Raw genomic sequence first — 13,039 nt, 5'->3', positions numbered from 1 at the left:
TCTTGGATCAAAGTGTTGATGTATGGTCAACCCTACACACTATTTATTGACATAAACCTCTCTTGCATGCTCTAAAGTTTATATATTCAGTTCTAACTGTTTCTGTGACAGAAAACATTAATCAAATACCTGTAAGTAATAATTCCTCAATATCACAGATGATTTTTTTTATACCTAGAACTGTGCTGCCTAATCTTGCAATTTGACCAGCTTCTAAATGTACTACCGAGCCAAGGGCTAAGAGTTTGGCAAATAATAATTTAGGCTGGAATAACTGGGCTAAATGCATGTACTTAAAGTGTCGTCCCATATCAGCCTGAACAGTCTGCACAGGCTAATCAGGGACAACATTTTCCGCTTTTACATATTTTTTTGTTTAAAGAAAGTCTAAACCAAAATCCAGGAAAGTCTGCCTGTGCAGACTGCAGGCTAATCTAGGATGACACTTTAACACATGCATTAAGCCCCTTTTTTCCCAAGCGAGGGTCATAATAGCTGAAACTGAGTGAACTTTACATACCTTGAATTGTGCTGCCCTCTCCTGCATTTTGAACAGCTCTTGAATGTACCACCTGGCTGACGGGAGGGAGAGGTGGGCGGAGTTTAGAGCCACCAGCACCAGCTGAATGATGGAGGAGATCTCCATACGTATCTCACCCTCGTATTGGACATCAGGGGCCTCAGTACCCTGTAAAAAAACACAAAGACTTCCTTTAAAAAAACACAATAAAAGCGAAAAGTTTCTTCCCAGATTAGCCTGTGCACACAATTGACACTTAGCCCAACTGCATTACACAGCAATTCTATCTCCTGCCATGATGCCCTGTTGAGGAAAAGGTACAGTCAGAATTTTTAATTTAACTTGTAAGAAAAACAATAGCCGTCTCCATAGGATGACATATGCCCCCGAAAAACGCTTATATAGAAGTTATGAGCATTTTTCGAAACCTAAACGCAGATTTCAAAACCTTAACGCGGACCCTAAGTTCAAGGTCAAGGTGGGTATGGAAAGGCCTTGTCCATATACACATGCATACCAAATATGAAGGTTACATCTGAAGTGACATAGAAGTTATGAGCATTTTTCGAAACCTAAACGCAGATTTTGAAACCTTAACTTGGACCCTAAGTTCAAGGTCAAGGTCAAAGGGGTCAAAATTTGTGTGCGTATTGAAAGGCCATGTTCATATACACATGCATACAAAATATGGGGGTTACATTTGAAGCGACATAGAAGTTATGAGCATTTTTCGAAACCTAAACGCAAAGTGTGACGGACAGACAGACGGACAGACAGACAGACAGACAGACAGTGCGATCACTGTATGCCCTCCTTTGGTGGCATAAAAAACCCACCTGCAATGAAAAAGCCATGGAGTTATTGTCCTTTGTTATGATTTCATAACAAAAACCCAACATTTCTGTTCACACTATACCACAATTTATTTTTCACAATTATGCACTATTTCTATTTTGCACAGCAAAATAACCCATCATTTCTACTTCGCCTGGTTGAGACAAAATAACCAACCGTTTCTATTTCCCCTGGTTGTGGACAGAAAAGCGGTGGGGCAGGCAGGTAGAACTCCGTAGCAACAAGGGGTGACAGGTTACACACAACTGACTTCAGTTTGGCGATCAGCGTAGCGAGAAACCAGGGGGCTAACTCCACGTCTGACACTATTCCGGCTGTAAAAATGTCACCGAGGGTCCGGGTCAGCTGGGAAATGTTTGTCTCTGTGTTGATGGGAATGAAATCTGAGAAATACAAAACCCAAAAATTAATAAACAAAATGTACAAGGTATATACAATATCCTGGAACATGGAAAATTTGTAATATGTGTTTGACAAAAAAGTTTTAATGATGCTTATAAAGAAAAGTATTTTTAGAGAAGTGAGATATCTCTTAGATTATAACAAGTGTAGTCAGAATACTGAGCATCTGAACGCACAATATCATTTAAGTGCCACATAATATCACATAATGAATTATTTGATACAATGTTAATAAAATCTACAATATCTGAAAACTGGTTACCAAACTGAGCTTATAGTTATTATAATTTCTTGAATTAGTCAATATTATGAAAACTTCATGGTCCATGGCCTTACATCTTTGCTGTTTGTTGACTGCTGGCGTGCTGTCAGCGCGGTTGGACCTTATTAGCCCTGCAAGCTTCTCCTGTAGGATCCTTGCAGGGGTCAGATCCTCTCCTAATCCAAGGGGCTTCTTAAATCTGAATATAGATAAGCCTTGCTGTGGGAAAAGCGGACTTAATGCATTTGCATAAAAAGTTGTCCCAGATAAGCCTGTGCAAACTGCAACGGCTAATCTGGGACAACATTCTAGAACATGCATTAAGCCCTGTTTTTCCGAAGCAAGGCTCATTCACTTAGGGACAACAGTCTCCGCTTTACTGGAATTGTCTGTTTCAAGGAAGTTTCTTCTGAACTTTAATCCACTCATGGTGGAAAGTGTCTGCACGGGCTAATCTGGGACGAAACTTAAGAAATTCATTAAGCCCCATTTTTGCAAAGCAATAGTCATTTACTTAAATTACATACCTATAACTTTTCTGCCAGTAAATGTATTTATCACATAATCAAATATGTGACACCATATTTTCTACTAGTGTTTTCTTACTCCTTGTCATACTACAATATCAATGCAAATTTTTGGTTGGCTCTGGCATTTATTATTATGCCTCAAAAACACATTATTACTTGCCATAAAATACGTTTTAACATACAAACACATCAGGTTTGTTTATTTGAATTACATAAATGCTTTACATGATTTTGCTAATGCCTCAATCAGAAGTATAAATATATGTTATTACAAACATAAAAAGTGATGTTTCGCTTTTTGTTGGAAAAATTCTTCCCATCCCGTTTCACAAATAGTAGAAGAGAACCACAGAAAATGTTAGTAAGCATAATAAAAATTATTTGGGTACATATCCACCAAATGATATTCAAAACAGAACGAATAACACATTTTTGTAACAATACTGTCATCAAAGGGAGGAAAGTGGATCTGCATTCATTGTTGTCATTTGTTTACATTTAATTGAAACAAAAGTTATATGTCTGAGGCAATTAAAATAGAAAAGTAACCCCCAAGGGGGGGCCAAATTTCATTCCAGAGGCATGATTTGAACAAACTTGGTAGAGGACCGCCATACAATCTTACACACACAATATTGAACCGCCTGACCTTTGCAGTTTTATAGAAACACCGTTTTAAAGTGAGTAACTGTATAAGTCTACACAAATTTTGTGAACGCTAGGGAATTACCAGTTTTTACCTTAAGGACATGATTACCACAGTAGAAGACAACAAGATGATATTATACACCAAATATTTAAGTCCTGACCTTTGAGGTTTCAGAGGAGAAGATTTGATAAGTTTTCATATTTTTTTTTACCTCCATTGACCTACATATGCATTAAAATCTGCCCCATCATTCAGGAAAACAGTAATTAGGAGAAAAAAGTAAACGGACAGACAGAAGGATGCACACACTCAAGGACAAAACGGTATCCTTACGGTGCCGGTGATCAATATGTGCTCAGCTGAGCTCAGGTTAGCAAAAAAACATCTATTACATGAACACATTCTTAGCACAGTGCATACTTCCTATACAACTGCGGTGCTATCTCTCTGTGACTGGTATGTGCCACAGACAGAAGGTAACCAGTCTTCCAGTCTCCCATCTTGTGTGCAAACCAGGCCGTCTCACAAACCAGTCCACTAAGTAGCAGGTACTCGACTGTGCGCTCCGTAGTCCACACGCTGCTGAGATTATCTTGTGTGATTACGTTTGTGACCTCCTCGTGATATTTGGGGATGATTCGACTCTCTGTTGAATACAATCACATGTAATATCAGTAAGAGTTTTCTTAGAAAACAGACCATTATGAACATGTCAATCTCTACTGAATATAATACATTTAATAGACACAAGTAAACATTATCACATATTTAAACTTAAACTTACTGGTAGGGACCTGACTGAGGTGCACTGTGGGTAGAGGCTGGGCGCTGTGCGGTGGGTAGATGAACATGGTCTGGTTGCTGAAGTAGGCTGCCATAAAGCGGGCCATTGACTGCACGGTCTGACGGATTGCTCGGTTCTTTATGCAGGGAACCAGCTCCTCTTCCTCAGAGTCCTGCAGAGGACATTTTGTGAAAACGGGGTTTAATACATGTGCGTAAAGTGTCGTTCCAGATACGCCTGCGCAGTCCACACAGGCTAATCACTTTTTGCTTTAATGGTGTTTTTCCTTCAAAGATATTCTCTTTTGGGCCAAAATCCTGTGTAGGCATTAAGCGATCAACTGCAGGGTCTGACAGATTGCTCAGTTCTTTTTGCAGGGAACAAACTATGCAGTTGAAAATTGAGCGTATGCATGTGAGTGAAGAGCCTGAAGTGTCATCCCATATCAGCCTGTGCAGACTGCACAGGCTAATCAGGGAGACCCATAACGCTTGACGTAATTTTGTGTTAATAGGAAGTCTTTTCTTTACCAAAATCTAGTGTAGGCGGAAATTGTAATCCCTGACCGGCAAACAGTAGGTCAATGTCAAGGTTAAAATCAGGTCAGGTGACGTGGATGTGTTAAAAGAATTGGGAGACAAAACCAAAACCCACCTGTGAGCGATGGGTGACAAGAGTCATGAGTGGAGGTCGTGTGCCGTCCTCATACGCAGGCAGCTCCTGGGAGCTCATAGCAATGTCTACGCTAGCCTGGAGGATGATGCTATCTATGAAGTCCACCGCCGCCCGGAGGTCGTCCTTGAGGAGGTACGTGTACAGAACTGCGTGGAGCATCTTAGAGGTCTTAGGACTGTCCTTTCTGCCTGTGAACAGAATTTCCAAAAGATTTTCAAAATCTTAAGTTTCAGTAACAAATTTTTGGGGGCCAAATTTGGGGCCAGTATTTTCCCCCATTCCCAATTTGGGGCCAGTATTTTCCCCCATTCCCAGTATTTTCCCCCATTCCCAGTATTTTCCCCCATTCCCAGTATTTTCCCCCATTCCCAGTATTTTCCCCCATTCCCAGTATTTTCCCCCATTCCCAGTATTTTCCCCCATTCCCAATCTCAAAAAGAATATATTTTTCCCAAATGACTGCCTTAAATTTCCCATTTAAGGTTTCAAAAAAAAGAACACTGTTAAAGTTGAACCTTAGTTAATAGAATATTAAAACCAATTTTATTGTATTCTTTTCTTAATTTATGAATTAAAGTATTTGTTACAAAAAATCAACAAACTGCCAATTTTGTTCAAAACAAGAAAAAGTTTTCAATAACGAGGATCGGGTCCCCATTACCTATATGGTGACTTTTTTATTAAGAATTAGAACCGTTGAAAATATCAATTGTCTTAAATTTAAAGTCAAACCACTGAACTAGCAATGATGTCTTAAGCATACATTAAAGCACTTATGCCATGCTCTGGGGAAACAGGGTTTAATGCATATGTGTAAAGTGTCTTCCCAATTTCCAACTTGACTTGATTTATGGATCCCTTGAAACAAATATTCCAAACTGCACAGGCTAATCTAAGACATCACTTTACACACATGCATGAAGTCTGCTTTTCCCCAAAGTGAAGCTTATTTGTTGTATAACAGCGGTGAATGTAATTATTAATATTTTTTTTCTGTGTACACTCATACCTTTCAGCTGCCTCAGCTGGTCCTTCCACGCCTCCAGGGCCTGTGTATGCTGACCATCCACACTCAGCTTCTCACCTGTACGCGGTAGGAGAGAAATGAGCAGCGTTATTGGCAAACCAGGCTTTATACTTGTGCTTTAAGTGTCATTCCAGATTAGCTTGTGCAGTCCATACAGGCTAAACGGGGACAACACTTTCGGCAGTAATGGAGTTTTTCTCTTAAAGGATGTCTCCCCTAAATGAAAATTTAGTCAAGTACTAGTAGTAGGAAATTGTTGCCCCTGATTAGCTTGTGTGGAATGCATAGGCTAATTTGGGACAATACTGTATGCATATGTGTTTAGACAATTCTTTATGCATAAGTCCCATTTTTCCAAAATGAGACTTAAATATTTGACAGAAAAGCATTGTTTATTGAGGTAATAATCAATGGTTGAGAGCTCAGATTAACACAAGGTTGTACAGGGTCTGTGTATGATGTCCATCAAACCCACAACCAGCTGGATGCATTATTTAAGAAATATTGATGGGTAAGTGTTGTTTATTGCAATAATTACCAACAGTTTGAAGTTCTTATGTTGTGGAGTTAAAATTTGATATTATAAATAATTATTATGTATTTTATAAAGGCTATGAATGAGATACTATACAATCTTTATTATTTGTGGGACATTAATTTCTGTTGATTTCATGGCTAAACCAATCCAGGAATTGCAGAACACAAACAATCAGAAAATGATGGATGCATGTTTCTCTTATTTTCAAAATTCGGTACTGGGCTAAATGCATTTGCACACAGTGTCATTTCGTATTAGCTTTTCCAGTCTGCACAGGCTTATCAGGGACGACACTTTCTTCTTTTATCGTACTTTTGGTTTAAAGGAAGTTTCTTCTAACAAAAATAAAGTTTAGGCGAAAAGTGTCGTCCCTGATTAGCCTAATACACTGCATCAAGACTAGAATGAGATTCATATTATGAAAATACTTGTACATGTCGTCATTTGTCAATCTGTGAACAGAAAAAAATCAATCTAATGCTAATTCCACACACATACCAAACTCTGAAAAGAAGAAATTGCTAACTTTATGACCATCACCAGCATTGCGCACACAAAAACAGTCACCAACAATGATTGGAATTCTGGAATGTTTTCTTATTACAACGGGTCTGACATCTGTAGCTATTAAAAGAAATGAGCTGGCTCTTGGAAAATGGGGTTAATTTTATGTGCACTAAGTGTCATCCTGTAATCAGGACAGACATCTGTGCACTAAGTGTCATCCTGTAATCAGGGCAGACATCTGCTTAGACTGAATTTTTGTTTAGAAGGGACTTTCTATAAACAAAACAAGAGCTGTCACCATAGGATGACTTATGCCCCCTATAAACCCTTGATAGAAGTTATGAGCTCTTTTCAAAACCTTAAACGCGGATTTAGAAACCTAAACATGGACCCTAAGTTCAAGGTCACAGGGGTCAACATTTTTGTGCGTATGGAAAGGCCTTGTCCATATACACATGCATACCAAATATGAAGGTTATATCTCAAGGGACATAGAAGTAATGAGAATTTTTCGAAACCTAAACGCAGATTTCGAAACCTAAACACGGACCCTAAGTTCAAGGTCACAGGGGTCAACATTTTTGTGCGTATGGAAAGGCCTTGTCCATATACACATGCATACCAAATATGAAGGTTATATCTCAAGGGACATAGAAGTAATGAGCATTTTTCGAAACCTAAACGCAGATTTCGAAACCTAAACACGGACCCTAAGTTCAAGGTCACAGGGATCAACATTTTTGTGGGCATGGAAAGGCCTTGTCCATATACACATGCATTCCAAATATGAAGGTTATATCTCAAGGGACATAGAAGTAATGAGCATTTTTCGAAACCTAAACGCAGATTTTGAAACCTAAACGCGGACCCTAAGTTCAACGTCAAGGTCACAGGGGTCAAAATTTTTGTGCGTATAGAAAGGCCTTGTCCATATACACATGCATACCAAATATGAAGGTTATATGTCAAGGGACATAGAAGTAATGAGCATTTTTCAAAACTAAACACAGATTTCGAAACCTAAACGCGGACACTAAGTTCAACGTCAAGGTCACAGGGGTCAAAATGTGTGTGCGTATGGAAAGGCCTTGTCCATATGCACATGCATACCAAATATGAAGGTTACATCTCAAGGGACATAGAAGTTATGAACATTTTTCGAAACCTAAACGCAAAGTGTGACGGAAAGACGGACAGACGGACGGACAGTCCGATCACTATATGCCCTCCTACCGGGGGCATAAAAATTCCATAAAAGTGGAAAGTGTAGTCCTATATATGCCTGTGCTGACTATAAGGCTTATATGGGACGACAATTCAAGGACTTGCATCAAGCCCTATATTCCTAGAATACAGCTCATACACATATTACTTATTTAACCCTTTACCACTTAGATACGTATTTTCAGGCATTTAAAGTCCCTTAGAAAGATACATTTAATCAGAGACCTTTCTACTAAATTTAAGTTTTACAGGCTTCATTTCCAACCCTAAGATAGTGATGAGCAGGAAACAGCATAAAACCTGAACAGACTGTGAGTTACTCCAAGGCTGTTCTGGTTTTATGCTGTTTGCACATAGCCATTTTCACTTTGCCTCTGAGTGGGAAAGGGTTAAAGATTTATCAGATATGTCTAGATTTTCTGTGCACCAATCCAACTTGTTCACACACAAGTGCAGTTACTCACTCTTCAGAAGATTGTGTTTCTTCTTTTTCATCCCAAACAATTTACTTTCCATACTTATTGTTCTCTCAAGTTCATCTATTGCATGCACTTCAAAACCTTCTGATTTTGGATCAATTATATCTTCAGATTTCACTGTTATCTGACCCTTTTCAAGGAAATTATTGGTTTCAATTTCAGCAGTAGCAGGCTGCTCATTTTTCAGAGAGCCATTTTCAGTGATATCAAGCATAATAATTGGCATTGTTGATGACGTATTCTGGGAACTACTTTCTTTAGGTGAGGAGGAATACGACCTGATCTTAAGCTGAGACCTTATAGCACTCATAAATGAACTGGAGGAACTATTTTCTTTTGATGAGGAAGAAACACTTCCAACTCTTAAAGTTGACTTTTCAGATTTCGGCTTTGAAACAGCAGACTTGATTTTGTTAAAGAGTTTGAACTTGGCTCCAACTCCTTTTGGAGATCGTGCTGAACTTTGACCCGATGAGGGGGAGGAGTCATATCTAAAAATAGTCGAGAGACCGGCAACTTTCAGTGAAGTTCCCTTTGGTGTTACAGCACCATTAGAACTTGTGTTCTCATCGACTGTAGGACTGGAGGTTGAAAGGGACTGAACATTTATGTTAGAATCATTTGACCTCTGACCACTCTTTAAAATAGACTTCTGCTCACTTCTTAATGTTGATGTAAGTGAAGGGTCTCTTTCAAATGTGGAACAATTATTATTTTTAATTGTTGCAGTTCCAAATGAAAGATCCATGTCAGTAGTTCTTAACTGGGATACATTTTGATCATCACTTTTGGGTGTGGAATTATTTGGGCTTGGGGTGGATGATTTGGGCTCATTTGTGGTGTTTTGATCATCATCAGTGTACATGAAACTGTCAGAATTTGAGAGAAGATCAAACGGAAAGACGTGTCGAAGCCAAACTGGAAAATGTCATACCAACTGGTTTCATCATTATGACCAACAGTAGCATATGCAAATAAATATAAGCTAGCAATATTTGATGAATATGTGGATATTTGAACTACCAGTGCACACTTATTCAAGTACACTTCAATTGACAAAGACTAAAAAAACATTTTTAAAAATATAAAGTTTTAATGTCCTTAAGTTTCCAAAACTGCAATGTTGAACATTTTTATAAAAGAAAACACTGTCAGTACCTCATTTTAGAGTTAAAGAATTTAAACCATTTCTACCTAGAGAAAAGTTTCAAGACATATCAATTCTACCTGTTTAAAGTTTAAAGACATACCTATTCTATATTGGGAAAGTTTAAAGCCATATCACTTCTAACCAGAGAAAAGTTTAAAGTCATATCAATTCTACCTTGGGAAAGTTTAAAGGCATATCAATTTTACATTGGGAAAGTTTAAAGTCATATCAATTCTACCATGGAAAAGTTTAAAGCCATATCAAATCTAACTAGTCTGAGAGAAAAGTTTAAAGTCATATCAATTCTACCTTGGGAAAGTTTAAAGGCATATCAATTTTACATTGGGAAAGTTTAAAGTCATATCAATTCTACCATGGAAAAGTTTAAAGCCATATCAAATCTAATTAGTCTGAGAGAAAAGTTTTAAGTCATATAAATTCTACCTGGGGTAAGTTTAAGTCATATCAATTCTACCTGGAGAATGTTTAAAGTCAAATCAATTCTATCTGGGAAAAGTCATATTAATTCTACCTAGAAACAAATGTACAATCATATCAATTCTACTTGTTTCAAGTTTAAAAACATATAAATTCTACCTCTTAAACATTTAAATAAATTCTACCTGGGGACAGTTTTGCCGCTGCAGATCGTGGAGTGATCTGTTCATCCCCATCATGCAAGATGCGCTGTATGGAGTCTAGAAGCTTCTCCGTGTGGGGGATATCCCCGCTGGTATCACTGTCTGTCGCAATCTTAGACTGGTACTCCAGCACATGCCGGTACAGACACTTCCATGTGGCAGCCAGTCTATGAAACAAATATGAGAAGTTTTCCAGATATTATTACCACACCATTGGATGGGTAGTAACCAAAATCAGAAAGTAGCCAAAGCTGGACAAGCCTGATGATTAAAAAAGAGCTGCGTTCTGGATAAATGGGGCTTAATGCATGTGTGTAAAGTGTTATCCCAGATAAACCTGTGCAGTCCACACTGGCTTATCAGGGACAATACTTCCTGCATGGACAGAATTTTGAATTAGAAGAGATCTCCTTTAAACAAAAAATTCCATTAATTTGGACAGTGTCATACCTGATTAGCCTGTGCAGACTGAACAGGCTTATCTGGAATGACACTTTCTGCACATGCATTAAGCCCATTTCTCCCATAAAGAGGCTCGTTTATGACGTTTTATGTGAAATGTTTACATCATGACTTGTTTGACCCAATTCTGCCATCGACACACTTGTTAAAATATAAGAAGGAAAATTAAAATGTGCTTTGTCTCAATTTTACAACAAGGTTCATAACAAAGAATAACAGCTTTTGCCCAAACATATACTGTTAGAGGTTTTGTAAGTACGTAATGTGTACATGCAACGAATACAAAAGTCATCATAGTATTGAAGACTAATAGATCCTTATTCTAAGACAACTGGGCTTAATGCATGTGCATTAACCCTTTGCATGCTGGGAAATTTTTCGTCTGCTAAAATCTTGTCTGCTGAATTTCTAAAATTAGCATTTTCTACGATTTTTTTCAAAGAATACTATCAGAATATCAAACAGTTTGGATCCTGATGAGACGCCAGTGTTCTGTGGCTTCTCATCTGGATCCAAACTGTTTGCAAAGGCCTTTAAAATTTGGTTCCCGCACTGAAAGGGTTAAGTGTTGTCTCAGATGGGCCTGAGCAGTCTGCACTTTCCGCTTTCATGGATTTTTTTAAAAGAAGATCTGTTTTAAACAAAAATCCAGTGTAGGAGGAAAGGGTTCTCCCTGTCTGCACAGTCTAATCTGAGATGACACTTTAACAATTTACCACTAAGATACATATTTAGACACATTTATAGGTACTTAGAAAGTTAACTTTAATAAATAACCTTCCTTACTAAATTCAAATTTTAAAGGCTTCATTTCCAACACTTAGTTACTGATGAGCAGCAAACAGCATAAAACCTGCACAGACTGCAAGTTACTCGCAGGCTGTTTTGGTTTCATGCTGGTTTCAAAAGCCATTTTCACTTTGCTTCTTATTGGCGAAAGGGTTAAGGAAATTAATTAAGCCCAATTTTCCCACAAAGAGGATCAACAGTGCTAGAGTGTATTACCTTTTCCCAGGTAGCTGCCCCCTATTACCAGAGCCCCCACTTCCTGCATCTTTCTTTACAAGGACACCGGGCTCAAAAGTCCTAGGCGAACTGCTCGAAGGTGACGCGCCATTTTCAGACGGCACCCAGACGTAGATCCGGTTCAGACTGGTTTCAGCATGCTTCAGAAGACTGAAACATCCAAAGAGTGTTTTCAGCCTGGGATCAGTGTTTTCCAACTCTTTACTGGTCAGCATCAGCGTGATTGTCTTGTGGACCAGTCTAAGGGCCGCTGGGATCAGGTGTTGGTTGTATGTGTCGAACCGTAGCAGCTGCAGAATGTTGCGGTATGCTACTATGATGTTGTACACTCGAGGATTCTGAATGGCGGAGCTCTGTCGGGGTGTGAGGATCGGCATTATTGCATCGACGGCTGGGCAGTCTAGAACCACGTTGAAAATCTTGGAGAGGTTGTGGACCGCCTGCTTTACCACATTGTCCACTTCTGCTGACCAAACCTCGGAATACGAGGCTCCTAGTTTCCACACCAGGGTCAAGGAAGACATTGCTCCTTCTAAATACTTAAGCAAAGACGTTGACGCTTCTAGACCACTGAATGTTGCATTTGGATCTATGGAAATCATTTCTGGCTCACCGAAAACAATCTTTCCAGCCTCCATGTTACCAATGGCCCCAAACTGGTCAAAGCCGAACCTGTTTGTGGTCTCTATAATGCTTACTTCACTTTCATTGGTAGCGTTCAAAGACACTTCTGCCATTTCAAATTCATAACGTTTCTTGCCGCTCTTCTCTCTGTTTGCAACTTCAGAAAGATTCTGCTTCGAACCTTTTTGACCTGAAATTTGTGTTATATTTATATAAAGAATGAGTTTATAAAGGTAAACACAATGTGGTCTTTGTCTATAAAACCTCATATTCCAGTTACCAATTCTCAAATTATTACGTCTTTTTCCCAATGGAAAAAAACTCTGCTCCAGATATAGAAAGAAAATATCAACAAGAGCACCGCATAACAGGTGCCAATGCTCGGCGGGTGCATTTTTTAATAAATGAAAGGTTGTCAGAATTTTTATTTTTTTTAGAGGTCACAGTGACCTTGACCTTTGACCTAGTGACCCCAAAATGGGTGTGGCGTGTACAAATCATCAAGGTGCATCCACATATGAAGTTTCAAAAACGTAGGTGGAAGCACTCTGATTTTAGAGCCAATGTAAAGGTTTTAGCACGACACCAGCGGACAGCTGACGACGAGCTGGCTATGACAATACCTCGGGTTTTCTCCGAAAACAGCCGAGCTAAAAATATATTCATCATAATTTGAATAATTAA

General features: G+C 38.8%; 1 protein-coding gene across 1 annotated transcript in view; it reads right to left on the bottom strand.

Moving 5' to 3' along the window:
• LOC127842891 (ciliogenesis and planar polarity effector 1-like) overlaps positions 1–13,039 on the bottom strand; it is an 84,196-nt gene that overhangs the window by 55,018 nt on the left and 16,139 nt on the right. The window contains exons 11-19 of the mRNA XM_052372669.1: positions 11,711–12,545; positions 10,226–10,410; positions 5,687–5,761; positions 4,657–4,865; positions 4,003–4,174; positions 3,639–3,864; positions 2,114–2,238; positions 1,532–1,758; positions 521–688 (exon numbers count right to left, since the gene is read on the bottom strand). Coding sequence (XP_052228629.1) covers positions 521–688; positions 1,532–1,758; positions 2,114–2,238; positions 3,639–3,864; positions 4,003–4,174; positions 4,657–4,865; positions 5,687–5,761; positions 10,226–10,410; positions 11,711–12,545 — 2,222 coding nt within the window. The remainder of the gene's footprint in view (positions 1–520; positions 689–1,531; positions 1,759–2,113; positions 2,239–3,638; positions 3,865–4,002; positions 4,175–4,656; positions 4,866–5,686; positions 5,762–10,225; positions 10,411–11,710; positions 12,546–13,039) is intronic.

Source organism: Dreissena polymorpha, chromosome 8 (genome assembly GCF_020536995.1).
Source record: "Dreissena polymorpha isolate Duluth1 chromosome 8, UMN_Dpol_1.0, whole genome shotgun sequence".
Classification (NCBI taxonomy): Eukaryota; Metazoa; Mollusca; class Bivalvia; order Myida; family Dreissenidae; genus Dreissena; species Dreissena polymorpha.
The sequence above is the reverse complement of the archived record's forward strand: the minus strand, read 5'-3'. Positions and strand labels throughout refer to the sequence as shown.